The sequence below is a fragment of the Pezoporus occidentalis genome, unplaced genomic scaffold (assembly GCF_034315485.1).
Source record: "Pezoporus occidentalis ecotype Australia unplaced genomic scaffold, CSIRO_AGI_Poc_V1 ctg200, whole genome shotgun sequence".
Classification (NCBI taxonomy): Eukaryota; Metazoa; Chordata; class Aves; order Psittaciformes; family Psittacidae; genus Pezoporus; species Pezoporus occidentalis.
In genome coordinates, this window is record NW_026913857.1 from 1985145 (window position 1) to 2001184 (window position 16040).

The 16040-nt window shown below is 46.5% G+C and overlaps 1 protein-coding gene across 2 annotated transcripts in view; it reads left to right on the plus strand.

The window, feature by feature from the left end:
• The first annotated feature begins 10947 nt into the window (after positions 1-10947).
• DDHD1 (DDHD domain containing 1) overlaps positions 10948-16040 on the plus strand; it is a 77420-nt gene continuing 72327 nt past the window's right edge. The window contains exon 1 of one of the 2 annotated variants that reach the window (XM_062618474.1): positions 10948-11698. In XM_062618474.1, coding sequence (XP_062474458.1) covers positions 11005-11698 — 694 coding nt within the window. In that variant the 5' untranslated portion in view covers positions 10948-11004. The remainder of the gene's footprint in view (positions 11699-16040) is intronic. The other variant, XM_062618473.1, reaches the window with a different exon arrangement.

The following is a 16040-nucleotide window of genomic DNA, read 5'->3' on the forward strand; positions in this document are numbered from 1 at the left end:
GACACCTTCCACAAGACGAGGATGCTCAAAGCCCCGTCTAGTCTGGCCTTGAACACTGCCAGGATGTGGAAGCCATGAAGATAAAGCCATCCAGATACCACCCCCCAGAAATATCTTCTCTCCAATTTCTTAAGGACCTGAAAAGACAGTGATGGACCAATAGACCGTCTGCTCAGTTTTACGTGCATGGAGAGGTCTAATTGCAGCATACCCACTTCTGATTGGGCTTTGCCTTTCCAAGTCTTGATCTGCAATGCTGACCACCCACTCAGGCAGGAGAGGTGAGAATACCCAATATGGTCCTGATTTTACCACCCCTCCTTCCTCAGGAACTACTGTAAAAAGAGAATGAGGCATGGGACATTAACTGTTTGAATACAGATGTTGACATCATTAAACCTGTCATTACTTGCACTGCTCAGCAAACCAATTGCAGGGCAACACCCACTTTGGATAAGTGACTCTTACTACCAGAATGCCCCTTATAAAGTACAAATCCTATGGAACATCCAGCAGATAAAGTCCTGTAGGGAAAACAAACTCAGATCAGGGCGTGAAATCAGACACAGTGAGAATGACACAAAGTATTTGCTCACCCCTCACCCACCTAAAATGCCATATCTGTGCTGAGCCGATTTGAGAGGGCCCGTGCCTGTTTTCCAGTGCAAGTACCTGATGGGGATCAGGGAAATGATCATTAAAGATGTCCTAGTTTTGCAGATCCACCCATTGCAGCTTGCTTTACCAATATGGTGTACATGACTGTAAGCTTCTCACTCACACAGTTCAGCTGGGGTGAGAGGGCTACAGGGACCTGCCACTTAAATAACCAATAAGCCTTTCCCTAGGAAGGCTTTGGACAGTCTATGATTCAACCTACTGAAGAAAGGAAAAGATTCTGAAAGGTTTCAGTTACTGCATTTATGCCAGCCCTGGGACAGATCCACAGGTCAGAAGAAGGAGGAATCCAGTCCCCTAAGCAACCTCACAGTGTCCCCATCATTGCTCAGGCAGGAGGTGATTGATAGAAATATTCTTATGTATGTCACTATGAGGCATATAAACGGGAAATTTGGGGATAGTATGTTGATGTAAAGAAAGCAAATTGTTGGGAAGCAAAACGTATGCTTCACAGTTAGATAGTCATTTACCTCTGAAAAAAAACAATTCTTCATGTGGCCTTTTCAATAGTCTGAGTCCTTGGAAGTTTTCCACCACAGTCAGATTTCCTAGCAGAGTCAGATTTTCTACCACAGGAAGATTTTCCACACCAGATGTTTGTTCTTTCTATTTTTTTTGATCCACCTGCTCCATAGAAGTACAGACTGTCTCATTTCAGCCCATAAAACAGCAGCAATCTTGGATAATGTGGCTAAATAAGTTTATTTGGAAAGAGCTCACATTTTGAGGCACCTCTCCTGACTTTCCTTGCCAGGCCCTTTACTACTTGCTAAAACAGTACTTCCACCATAAATAGAAAGGCAATCACCTGCTTGCATCATTGGCCCAGGCTGTAGGAACAGTTGGCCTTCAGTCTCTCTCAGACTTGCAGAGCTACATTTCAATCCATCTGTCAGACACGACATAAAAGAGGAGACCTTTTAACGGTACATTAGCAGAGAAATGAATAAACCTGGCAGTGGAGGCAAAACAAAGTAGCTGGAATACTCAGCAAAGAGCAAAGCCGGAGTGTCCCAGGGCCCATAGGAATTGGAGGCTTTTGATGAAAGTGCTTCCACGTAATGAATAAAATGTGGTATATTTATAGCTGTAATCTGGTCCTAGCTGTCACCTGACTGACAGACAGCTCCAGCCATATGACAGCTCAAGCGTCTTTGACTGCGTGCTACCATAGCAGCATTCCATACCCGTCCTGCACGTTTTCATGCAAGCTACTGCTACAGGCAGCAAAGGTCCCACTTTACCTACTAAAACACAAGTCATAAGGACATTTCCTTGGGGCAATAGGACAGCATTGGATGATTCAAGGTCACTCACCTACTATCAGGTGTCATCAAGATGTGGTGTTTGCATCTCTGCAGATATGTGCAGGCTTATAGGTCTTCTCAATCAGACCCTATTTCAGTACGATACTTAAGACAGAACCTGACTTTACATGGGTATTTCATTACTCCTCTTGAAGTATGCCCCTTAGTACTTCCATGAAGGGTGCAATGACAAGCATTGTTACTATGCTTTCCTAGAACAGAACGTACTACAAGGGCTAGGTAATATATTTTGCATCTCTTAAGATTCATCATGCATAACAGCTATCTCAAGTTTGAGCCAGAAATACATTCAATGAATTTTAATCAATGATAATAAACGCCTGGGAGGGGAAAGGATGAACCACAGAGTGTAAGTGAAATTTTAACCCTGCTGAAATCAATGGCGATACTCACACTGGTCTCAGTAAAGCCAATATTTCACACATGATCACACTGACAGTGACCTCAAATTCACTTTTAGTGCCAAGTGTTCCCAAGGTCCTGCAACTCCAGCAATGTTTTTGGGTGTTATCATGTGACAAAACATTTGTGTGTAACTGTCTGGGTCTTGTGACTCTGGCACAGAGGGATTTAAAATTTCTTCATTCCCCATGTGACCCTGCTCTCGAGATGCTTAGCTATGAACTCTAGCACAGCCCCACACCCCTACAAAACCCTCCTTACCCTGACCCTGTGTACAACAGCCCTTTCCCAAATGAATGAGGGAGTATTTTTTGTTTGTTCCCTTATAATCCCTGTGTGCAAGAGTTTTTGACAACTTGTAACCACCTCTTTTGGCTTTTCAGCTACTCACCAGACAGAGGTTTTCATGCAAGATAAAGTTTTTTTTTCTTTTCCTTGCGGTGCTTCCAGCTTGAGTGGTGTGTGTTGCATCCCTTCAGATAGCCAACTGAAAGCTGTGCAGGAGAGATAGTGGCCTACTCCTCTTCACTTCAGCATCTAGAGAAAGAAATTTTCCCAAAGGTCTGTGAAGGTTTTCTCTGGAAAGTCTTTGTGCTTTGCTTTTTGGCTTAGTGGTTGGCACAGTAAGAATACAGAGCCAGTGTTTTCGTCCTTGATCTGGTCAAGGCCACAGTCAATACTTACCAGAAGATTACACAACACCCCTTTTCCTGTCCCTCTCCCCCCACTAAAAATCATCTGTGTCAACTTTGTTGGTTTTGGATCACAAAATTCATTTGCCTGCTGTGTGCCCAAGCTCTCAGTATCTCATCAGGAAGAAAATAAAACCCAAAAACCCCAACAACAAAGCAAACAAGCAAACCCAAACAAAAAACCCAAACCCCAACAAACAACATGGGAATAAATATGTTTACTCTCGTATTTTAATGCTTTGACTAAAAGAAAAACCTAAAATAGAAAATAGAACTTCACACACTTTCTGCATTGTTACAACTGGTTGAAAACACCAGAAAAACTACCTTTTCTACATTATTTGCATGCATCTGGTCAGCATGTCTAGCAAAGAAATAAAAAAATAGAAACAATGATAGTGATACCTCTAATATTCAGAGCTAATACCCCAATACCCAGAGCCAAGAGACACGTGACAAATTTCTCTTGGAAGAGTATTCTGGAAGGAAGGGACATACTTTAGAAATGAGATGGCATAATTTATACGATAGTGTGTACAAAGAGCAGCTGTTGGCATCCTTGGAGATGGACTACGTCAGTGCTCTGTGAGGAAAAGTACCTGGGTTGGAAGAACTGTCTCTGGTGCAGGACATGCATTTGGACTGCAGTCATGTTTGTGGGAGAGGCCTTTTATCCACCTCTATGAGTACATGCACATGCGCACACATGTACAGAGGCAGAAAATATTCTTTTAGTAAGTGACCTTGCAAATAACTTCCTTTAACACTCAGAAGAACATTGAAAGGGTCTTGGCTAGACAACTGAGTGCAGCCCGTCTGTCTGATGCTTTTCTATCTTTCACGTCTTTGCCCCCTTCTTTACCAGGGGGACAAGTACAAGGCTGGGACTATTTTTGAAGGAAAAGCAAGCAATAATTCATGTCCAACATCTCTATGCCAGTTTGTGTAATAGACAGACTCACCACCAGAAACTCTTCCCTTAGTCCCACCAACCCCACTGTATCTTGTTGAACAAGCTGCCCCATCCTCATTCACTCCTGCAAGAAGGGAAAAATCCATACCCCTGGAGACCGAGAAGAAATAGAGAGGAGCCATAAGATGTGGTGGCTGAGCCCACACCAGCAGCACAGCTCTAGTTCAGACTGTTCTTTACAAGTGTTTACAGCAATATGCCTGTGCATGGCTTTCTGCAAGTCTCACCAACACCTAGTTGGCTGGTTTCAGCTTGGCTAGTGTTAATTTTCTTCCTAAGAGCTGGTACAGTGCTGTGGTTTGGCTTTAGTCTGAGAATTACATTGATAAGATACCAATATTTTGGTTGTTGCTAGGCAGTGTTTATCGTAACCATGGACTTTTCAGTCTCTCATGCTCTGCCAGTGAGGAGGGGCACAGCAAGCTGGGAGGAAGCAGAGACAGGACACCTGACCCAGACTAGCCAAAGGGATATTACATACCACAGCACATCATGCCCTGTATAGAAACGGGTTTACTAGGAGGGGGGTGTTTGTTTTCTCTTTCTCTTTTTTGTTATTTCCCTTTCCATTAATATTATTACTACTAGTAGTAGTAAGTTACACCTTATTTTAATCATTAAACTGTTCTGATCTTAACCCATGGATTTCATCTCTTTCTGATTCTCCTCCCCTTCCCACTGGGGAGAGATGGGGTGAGTGAGCAAGTGGCTGTGTGGTACTGAGATTGAACCACAACGACAGGTGAACAATTAACAGTAGGACTTCATCAGATCAAAGTCTGAAAAGTAAATATTTCTGCCAGGGATCATTACTTTGCTTTCTTACTTGGTTTGCCCTGGAACAATAGTGGGGATGGAGAGAAAAAGCCAGTATAATTTAACAATGATGCATTGAGTGAGACAGTATCTGGTATCACAGAAATTCCCCTCTCCTTGCCCCATAATTCATGTCTTTTAGAGCTAGGGGGATATTCTTGTGCTGCTTGCAGCAGGGGTAAATGAACATGGAGCTGTGGCTTTGGAAGAACATTTCAGATCTAGTGAAATATACTTTTGACCTTGGCATAAGAGCTGTACCAATATCTTGGTGCTCAAGGAGAAGAAAAACATAAACAGAGAAGCCTCCCATGTCTGACACTAGGATAGAACACTCTCAAGGGGAATTTTTAACCTAATTGTCCACCATCCCTTCTGAAAGAGCCAGAGAGTTAATGTTCCCTGTGCAGAAAACAGCATGTTGTAAGCAAAGATTGTTTGGAACCGTGCTTAATTTGATGAATAATATTTTAGTGGAGTCCAGTTACTCTCAGTGTATCCAAATATATTTGGATAGCTGTGAAGCTGAAAAAGCAGAAGTGTTTGATAAATATTTCCTGCCTATATCTGGGACAAAGTTGAATGCCATTTCCACATTATATAATGAAGATGAAATGCTTACTATTCAAGCAACTTCGAAAAGAACATCAAAGAGCACAACTAACTTTTTAAAAGCAGCGAGTCTAGAGGACTTGCATGTTGGCATTTTAAAAGCTGGCTCTTCAGAGAACTATTCTCACACAAGGTGGGAATGCAAGAGTTTAGAAACCATCCAGGAGACCATTTCTAAGAAGAACAACAGTGTTGTGTCAATATTTGAAGAGTGTGACTGAGGTAAGCCTACTTAATTTCAGGCTGGCTAGTCCAACTTCACTCCTGATCTAGGTATAATGAAGGGGTTTGTACCAATTAATAAGGAGGTGGACAGTGGGGACGTAATGAAAGAGTAATCAGCAGTTTTCACGGGAAATGGTTCCTGTCAAAGAAAAAAATCCATCTGGTTATTTAATCAAATCATGGGTACAGCTGATAGCAGTAACTGTGTTGACTCAGTGCTGCACAGTATCCAGATCTGAGAAAATAAAAAAAAATACAAAATCAATAGGAGTGCATAATAAATGATTTAAAAATAGCTATTGCAAATATCTTCAAATGGCTTTGTTATAAAGGATTCATCAATGAATAAAGACTCTTTTTAATGGACTCTTGCAAGCACTTGTGCTTGTGCTATTCATTGTATTTCATTTAGGATCTACAAGAAAACACAAGATGATTGCATCATTTGTGAACTCTGGTAGTTTCAAAACTTGACTATACTATTTAAAATTGCACTAATAGGAGTAGCTTGTCTTGCAAACAAAGACTGCTGGGATGAGGATAATTAGGAGAACATGGTAAAATGAGTTTACTTAAAGGAAATCTCAGGACAGGCAAGTGCAAAGTGCACTTAGGAACAAGTATTCAGCACTGCGCAGGATCACACAGACAGTATCTCTAAAGGCAGACGTGCCTCTTAGTCCATACCCTGGAAAGCAGCCGACTGTCCTGTAGAAAACTGCACTTGAGGACATTTGTAGCGAGCTAACTCCAGTGCAACGCTGAGGCCACTGGAGCTAACAACAACCATGGGCTATCCGGATGAGTGAGATAAATAGGAGGCATTGCTGGCGTTCATTTATGGTGAAGTTGCTGCAGAAATTCAGAGTCCATTTCTTGTGTGCACATTTTTACTTTTTTTTTTTAAAGTAATTTTAAAAACTGGAGGATATTCAGACATTATTTGCAGTGCATTATCATAGACTCATATAATACCAGGTTGGAAGGGACCTCAAGGATCATCTTGTCCAACCTTTCTAGGCAAAGCAGAGATGTCCCAGCACCCTGTCCACCCTAATCTTAGAAGAGTTCAGTGTTGGGGAATCCACCACTTCCCTGGGGAGATTACTCCAATGGCTGATTGTTCTCACTGTGAAAAATTTTCCTCGTGTCCAGTCGGAATCTCTACAGAAGTAACTCGTGCCCACTATCCTCATCTTTTCCATGGGACTCCTTTGTCCAAAGAGAGTCTCTGTCTTCTTTGTAGCAACCCTTTAAATAGTGGAACATGGTGATCAGGTCTCCCCTGGGCCTTCTTTCCCTAGGCTGAACAAGCCCAGCTCTCTCAGCCTTTCCCCACACATCTTCCTGGTCCTTGGATCATCTTTGTGGTCTTCCTCTGGACCCTCTCCAGCCTGTCAACATCTTTTTTGTATAGTGGGGATAAAAACTGAACACAGTATTCCAGGTGTGGCCTGACAAGAGCTAAGTAGAGTGGGACCACAGCATCCACTTATCTGTTTGCACAGAAATTCACAGTGCTATATAAATGACATTTCAAAATAATGATAATTTTGCTGTAAAACTTCCATATAGACATTTACATTCTTCCATATTTATTCCACTCTAAGGAAACTTTTCTCCTGTAATGGTAAATGAGGTTTATACAATTGGCCTTCCTTTCCATTTCATGTAAGTATATGGTATGGAACTTGAGTCCTGTGTCATGCCAGAAACTTCCAAGCTACTCCACACCTATGAGCCCAGAGCTGCTAACAGTAAAAAGGGGAATATACTCCTTTTTTGAGCTGAAATGAGAGAGGTCTGGACTCTCAACTTCATTTATACCAGCCTACCCCAGCAAAGACCTTCTTCACAAAACTAAAGTAAAAGCTACTGGGACTCTTTCAGGAGGGGATACAGGCTCTGGAGTTAGCTTTGCCTTTAATAAACCAGTTTTCAGGCCATGTAGGTCTCCAAGATAGCTGTAATGAAGAACATTCACATTGCAACTCTCAGTCGCTCAGCTTGATGATGATGAATCACCAGGGCTTTCTGTCTATTGTCTACAGAGACACTGGGCACCAGAATGTAGCATCTGCATTTGGAGAGCAGATATATACTCCCAGAAATGTACATAGTAACAAATCAAATGATCTGAAAGAATATATAAAAAAGGTAAAGAACATTTGAAGTGCCCCTTGTTCATGTGGACAGTCTTTCCTTGATCTCAGACAAGGAACTAAAGGAGGGAGAATTTGAGGAGGATGACATAAATAAGGGTGAAACAGTTGCTGAATGATAAAAGAAGGTGAAATATCCCTGGTGTTGATGGAAGTAGGATAAAAAGTGAGATTCTTAACAGCCTTTGTCTTCAAAGATTCTTTGTCTTCTTGTCTATAAGGTAAGTAACATTCCTTTTTGACTCCCCACTGTGGATAAAAATCTGAGATAAAAATGCCCTCTTTCTCCACCTGAAAAGGTAGAACAAGCATGCATCAAGCTCCTGTGGTGGGGACTCATGAATGCTAGCAAATTCTTGGAGCTTTTAGCATTAAAAAGTGTTGATGATGCATTCAAGGATTCATGAGCAGACCTTCAGCATGAATTTAATGACTCAGGGAAATCACACACCAGCAGTGAACATTTTTAAAAGCCTCACCTACCTTTCCAGCCTAAACTTAATCTGGCCTCTCTCTGCATTTTTAACATACTCCACTAACAGGATTCCCCAGCTGAAAGCAGATGCAAGAGGTAGGGCACAAACCTATTTTGGACACACAATGCTGTGCAATGCACAGAAGACCCCTTGTTGCTGGAAATTGTAGGATGAAGACAAGCAGAATGTGTAGGAGACAGGAAAATCAAAGAGCACAGTTTTTTCCCACAGCTGACAGTAGGCCTGTGAGAGAGACTTTGATGTAAATCAAGCAGAATGACAGACATTTAGGGGTGGAGGCACACAAAATTGTATGACGTTAAACCAATTACTTTTCTTCCTCCATTCTGACTCTATACACACCCAGTAGCTGCCTCTTTTAGGAGGGTTAAAACCCAGCCATCCACCACAGGCCTCCTTCCCCTATTCTTACTTTAGGAAAAAGTGTGTGTATGTGTGCATGCATGAAGGTTGGGGTTGGTGATACAGTCTACACACAGCCACATTCCCCCACCAGGCTGCACGATGTATGGCTAAAGGTTTCAGACCAGTGCCCTGACCTGCTATAACGTGGCTATGAGTAAGGCAGCAGGCATGTTGTACACACAGGTGTGCAAAGGTGTGGGTATCAGCTCCCTTGCCCTTTGAGGTGTAACTGAGATAGCAGTATCACTCGCATACCCTCTCACCGCCTCCTTCCTCCTGGGAATGTTGTGAAATGGGGGGGGGGGGGTGTCTCATAAACAGGTGACCCCACCCCAGTAAGCCAGGGTGTGTTTCTGGGAGTCTCTCTCTTTCCCACAGACACAACAACCCACAACCCATGAGAAAGGAGGGAGGGGGGGTGGTGGTGGTGTGTGTGAACTGGCATCAGAAAAGTGATCCATCACTGCCCCTCACTCAGCTGTGGGTGTGTGTTGGGATGAGTTGTCTCTCACAGGTGTAAAACCCAGGCACCCTCCCTCACCCTTTTTCCTGCTTCAGGCTGCCAGGTGTTTAATCACACAAATATACATCTCAACACCCCCTCCTGTTGATTATGGAGGCAATGGAAGTGGCTGTTTCTCCCTTACACACACGAACAAGCAACCCTAATCCCTCCAATTTGGGGGGGCATTTGGAGGAGTGAGGCTCTCACACAAAGGTGATGCCAGGTTGCTGACTCCCTGTTGCTCTGCAGAGTGTGTATTTGGGATATGCTTGTCTCACTCCTACACAGCTGAGAAATTCTTAGCTGAAGTAAAAAAGGGGTGTCACACCAACAAGTAGAGTTCTAACCTGACCATCTCTTCCTGCTCAGCTATTGGGGTGCTGAGCTGAGGCAGGACATCTCACATAGTGTCACACTGTGCGTGACTGTCTGCCTGTAGGGTTTAGTTTAGGATTGTCAGCCTGCAGGGTTTCCTTGGAGTGGGAGGTAGGGTTGCATGCATACAGGAGGGATCCCTGTTGCACTTCAGTAGCTAGCTGCAGGGTGCGACACCACCAGTGCACATGGAGATGAACAGGTTACACCCCTGTTGGGTGTGAGGGTCTGCTTACCCACCTGCACCTGAACCCCAGTACTTCCCTGAATGCTGCAGTGTTGGCTGGGGATGGCTCTCTTGTATACACGTGTACCCTACTCATCCTGCTAAGTTACCAGGAGTGTGTGGGGCCTGACACCCACACTTACAGGTCAAAACTCAGTTACCTCCTAGCAGCCTGTAGGGAGCAGCACACACAGATCAACACCAACGATCCCATCGGGTAGCAGGAAAAGTGATGGGGGAGTCAGATGGCTCACACAATGCAAGATGAATGACTGCTAGAGGTGTCACACAGGTACCAATCACCCACGGGGCTGCAGGATGTGTGTTCTCTCACACACACATACATCAGGGTGCAAGGTGTGCTTTAAGATCTTCTGTCACCCATATGGGGCCACAGTTTGTGTCTTGTGAGTGCTGGCCACAGCCACAGAGGGTTGTTTCAGGAGTGCCTGCCATAAACACACCAAGCTGTGGTTTGTGTTTCGGGGGTACCCATCACTCACACACGGGGCTGCAGGCTATGTTTCAGTGTGTCTCGTTTACCTGTGAGGCCACTGGGCCTCGGGCTGCACTTCAGGGCATTGGTCTGTGTGTGTCACCTACCCAGAGGGCTGCAGGCTGTGTTGGTGGGCAACACTCACGGTCACAGCGCAGCAGGCTGGGGGGTCTCAGGTTGTATTCCGAGGTGCTCGTCATACACGGAGTCAGGGGCTGTGTGTGAGGGTGCCTCACACGCACGCACACACACACACACACACACACACACACACACACAGAGCTGGGTCTGTGTCTGGAGGTGTCTCACACTCACCTCAGGCTGTAGGCTGTGTGTGGGGACACCTCACACATGCAGATGTGGCTGCAGGCTGTGTCCGAGGCTGTCTCACAGCCGGACAGGGTTGCGGGCCGTGACCCACCACACACACACGGACACGACGCCCGCGGTGTCTGAGGGCGCCCTTCCCGCCCCGCCCCTCTCCTCCCTGCCGCGAGCCCGCACGCCTCGCGCCGACGCCCCGCCCCCGGTAGCTGCGCTACGCGCGTGACGGAGCGGCACCGCCCCCGGGCGGACGGAGCCGGCGGCGGTTGCGGGGCCCCCTGCGGCATGGATTACCCCGGTCCCGCCTCGCAGCATGGCGCTTGGGACCTGCCCGGCGAGGCGAGCGCCCACGGTGCCGCTTCCTGCGAGCAGCCGGTCGGCGGCGAGGAGGAGGCGGCGCCGCCGAGCTGCGGCTTGCAGCGTCCCCTCACCCGGCCGTCCCGCCGCCCCCAGCAGCTCTCCGGACCGCCGCTCGCCACGTTCTCTACCTCCTCCTCCGAGGGGGAGCTGGATGCGGCGGCCGCTCTGCAGCGGGAACCGAGCCTGAGCGACGAGGCCGGCGGCGGCGGCGGTTTCGACTCGGCCGAGTCCGGCGCCTCGCTCCGCTACTCCACGGGTACGGGCGGCGAGTACAGCGAGGGCGAGGGAGCGGGGCTCGCCAGCAGCGAGAGTGGCGGCAGCGGCTTCTACCTGGCGGCGGCAGCGCTCCCTGAGAGGAGGCGGCCGGGTGGCGGCCGGCCCCGCTATGAGATGGTGCGGGAGCTGAGCGCCGAGGAGGTGCGCTGGTTCTACCGGGAGGACCGGAAGCCCTGGAAGCCCTTCATCGGTTACGACTCGCTGCGGATCGAGCTGGCCTACCGCGCCCTCGGATCCGAGCCGCGGGAGGGCGAGGCGGCGGCAGTGGAGCCGGTGTGCGTGAGGAGCGGGCTCTATGAGGTGGACGTAGCCAACGCGGAGTGCTACCCTGTCTACTGGAACCGTGAGTGCAGCCGTGCCCCCCTTCGGGGACCTGGGGATACCGGTGTTCTCGTACCGAGACCGGCGGGGGGACGGCAGGGCAGCCTCTCGCCTCCCGACACGGGACCCCGGGCATCCCTCATCCTCCCAGAGACCCTGCACTGGGGTCACCCTTCATACCCCTCCAGCACACCCACATAGGTAATGAGGAGCCAGACACTGCTTGCTGCCCGTGTGCACTTGAAGATGAAGGATACAGGCACCCTGGGTGCCCATCTCCAACACGCACCTGAGAGAGAAGGCACTGAGAATTTCCCTTCCAAGTCTCGGGGATCCTTTGCATTTGGGGGGGGTGGTGGCACTGAGCATCCAACCCTCTCAGGCACACTCATAAGGGAAGCGGCGTGGGCATCCCTCAGCATGTGCTTGAGGGTGGGGGCACTGGGCACCCCACCACACACACACAGGGAGGACGAGGCACTGGGTAGCCCCCACCCCTCATGCAGGGTCATGGGGGAGGGTGTACTGGGCACCTTTTCGGCCACTTCCAGCTGCAAAAGGAACTGGGCACCTTTCCTTCTCTTGACCTCTTGTGCATATGCACCTGAAGGAGACAGAGATCTGTGCGCTCACACCTGGCATACAGAGACATGGGAAAGGGCATCTTATTTCTTGATGTGCAGAAGCCAGTGGGAAGGCACATGACTGAGAAACTTACTGCTTATGCTTCCCTTTTCCTAAACAAAGGGTGAATGAAGCTGGGTATTTGCTTTCAGCATTCCCCCCTGCTTCCCTCAAGGGGAAATGTTGAAGGCAAATACACCCTTCCTTCAGAAGCAGCAGGGTAGAAACAGCAGTGTGTCTGCTGCCTCCCCACCACACACACACTTCTGATCCCTCTTTAGTGAGGAATGATGGAAGAGATGGCTGGTGCCTCATTTTCCCTCTGCTATCTTTATCCTCTCTGCTAGGAAAGGGATGATACTGTGCTTCATCTTCCCTTCCCTGTCCCACTGGGAGAGTGCATGAAGTGGAACTTCTTTTCGCCACTGGAGGGGATGCAACAGGTGTCTCGGGTACACACACAGTCCTTACTTCTTACCCTTCCCATAAAGGGAGTTTGCTTCACTCCCTCAACTTCAAAATGAGGTGGTGATGTACTCCTTCTGCCATCCTTCCCCTTGCATTCATGTGTGGAGGAGAAGGGACCTTGGGGAATAGAGATGAAGGAAAAGCAGGCACCTCAACTCTTCTTCCTTTGGGCAGAATGTCTCCCAGGGTCTTGCTGGACAAGTGACATCTACTCTGAGCAGACAAGCCCTGCCGCTCTTGCTCGCCCTCTGTCCTTGAAGACTTGTTTTCCAACTGCATTCCTTCGGGGACAAGGAAAATGTAATGGGGTAGAGTGACAGATGCAGAGTAGCCAAGCAATAGACACTGTCCTGGCATGAACTTGCGAGACGGACAGGCAGCTTTCTCTTGTCTCCTCTGCATATTTCTGAGATTCAGGTGGGAGTCACGAAGGAATACCAAAACTACTTTAGATATTAAAACTGAGGGTTTTGGTTGTTTCCCTTCTTTATCAGTGTCTTTATAGGGGGAATATCCATAAATCACAGTACCACATGGAACAATTCACTTGTGGTGCAACAATTTGTCTTTCAAATCACTGTCCCAGCAGGCAGATGCTGAGCTCAAGGAGCAAGCACAGGTCTTGGTCCACGTGTGTTTTGAGCTAGAAGAGCTTGCTTCTTGAGCAGAAGGTGGAAGTGGTTATCCCTGTCACCACCTTGGAGCCCCTGTGGTTGGTACTTGATGCATCTGCCACATAGTTACTGGAAAGAGATGGTGCAGGTTTTCCAGGGGATGAGGCAACTGTTGCCATCCTGCCTGTAACTGTGCTATAGGGAGAGGGGGAGAAGTCGGCAGAGCTGTCAGGTGAGGCAGGATTGCTGCCAGTAATGGGAGCAAGAGGCTGTAGTTGTCAGCAGCTTAAAGGTTTAATTTCTTGACCCTGTGCCTTGTCCATTTTGGAAGCTGATTCAGTCTTATTAAGCCTGAGGAGCAGATGTTTCAAATGACAACCTACACTGTGCAGAGATGATTTCTGATGCTTGGAAGGAGAGATTCCCAGAGGTTAGCACCAGAAGCAGGCAGGGGAGAAATAAACTCATGGTCCTGAGAAGACTAATGACAGGGATGTTTTCTAGTCCTCGAAAGCTGCTTAAGGGGAGTGCTCAAGTCTTTTCTTATTAACAAATCTGCTCCCTTGCAAGACTAAGATGACTTTTGGTGTTTCAAAGGTCTGTCAGTGTCTTCTGGTTTAATTCCTCCTTCGTTTGCACATTCCCTTACTTCTGTTCCCTATGTACTTTTGTCTTTCTCCCATTCTTTCCCAACCTCTTTGTTCAGACCTGAGAAAACAGCAAGGTCAGATCCCAAGGATTCACTCTGATCTGTGCTTTTGAAGGCCTTATTGTAGCATTTATTATAGTCCGAAATTATTTCCACTTCATGGTATAATTTTGGATCCAAAGGGTAGCATGCTGTAGCATGGAAGGGAGCTGGTGGTGGCAAACCAGATCTCACCCTAGCAAAGCCCATGGTAAGGGAGAAAAATCTTGCTCTCCATCACACAAGCATGAAGGTATAATGAGCACACCTGACTTAAAATATTCTGAAGTGCACATTAAAGAGTACAGAAACTGCTCTCCAGCTTTGCTGATTCACATTTTCAGTTTGGAGCAAAGGTCAAAAGCTTTTGTCTTTGTTGTTCTTGCCTGTTGTTCTTTTTCACCTACGTGCCATACTTTAGGAAAGGCTGCTGTCTCTCTGCTACAATACTGAACATGCTGACAGTTCTTCAGCTATTGTGGCATCTTAATGACAGGCAAATGTTGATTATATCTTGGCATGTACTGAAATATTTTTCACTCCACATCTTCAGACATCTTAAGCACATCACAGGGTTTGTTTGTAACATCAGGAATATCAGACTGAGTTACAATTTGAGCAGATTAATTACTGAGAATTTTATCCTTACCTTGTGACCTTTGGGATTTATTTAATTAGTATTCTAGAGCTAACAGCATGTCACAAAGAATTGAATGTAGCAAAGGCAGCGCAAGAGGACTAAAATTATTAGCATAGGCTTCCAGATAACTGAGTAACTTGGAGTTGGGCTCCTTCTTGTCTTCTGTGGATGTAACAACGGGTGATAATTTATACAAGGGTCTTCTGTTGGCATCTTCTTAGATTGCCCAGTTGTTTTCTGCCCTCCCAGTTGAAGAGGGCTGCTTTACAACCATTTTTCTATAGAGTTACTCAGCCTAGTTGTCAAAGTCATGAGTAATTCTGTTAAATCCATAGCCTGTGGACTTCTGGGTGACTCTGTCCTGTTCGTTGGCTTGTGACTTTGTTCCATGCAACTATTGCCCTGTCTGGTATTTGCTTTTTTCCCTTGCTTTTTGCATGGTTACATTGTCAAGTTACAGAAGTCTATTAAGTAAAATACCTCTTGTTGCATTAAAAAAAAAAATTAAAAAATCAGTAGACTATCCCTGAGTAAAGACGTGAGATCTGATATAACATATATTTTATTGATCTTAGCATGGAAATACCTGTGAACACAGAGTGAACCACTGGGTCTTCGTTTTAAGATTTGTATGTTCAGGCTGAAATTGGGCAGCTTTTAAAAACCATTTCAGGTGCCTTTAAACTTGGACTGAAGTAAATATCCAAGACCCTACATTTTCTTTCATAAGCTCTCTGTGAGCTGCTTTGTAAACTGGAAAAAGAGGCAGTTGTTGGCACCTTGTGAAAAGCTTCTGCAGGTTGAGCTTGTGCAGAATGAGACGCGAATGCCAGGGCACTGTTATCTGCCCTCTGAACTGGTCAAGATTACTGAGAGGTCTTGGAGTATAGTAGCTGATACGTGGCATCAGATGATTACAAAAGGCTATTTTCTTAGTGGATTTTGTTTTATTGTGGGCTTGTTTTGATGTAGGATGTAGACATTAGCAGTAAGATACTGAGCCTTTTGTTCCTCAGCCACTGGGGTTGGTTCTTTGGGCTGCACTGTCAAGACTAAAAATAAACATTTTGGAGCTGTAAGGTGCTTCTCCGTTGTCTGCCTTGTGCAGGAGAGTTGGGTGCTTGTGCCTTCCCTGAAGGTGACAGCATAAATTTGCATGTTGACACTCTACAGGCTGGCAACCCCAAACCCATCTTGGGGCCCCACTAAAACTCTTGCCTGGCTCTTTTAATCAATGTCTGATATTGCTTCTGAGTCTGTTTAGTTTATGGGGTTTGGTTTGTATTCTGCCACAGAAATAGTGTTAAAACAGATACATGAGGAAAGTGAT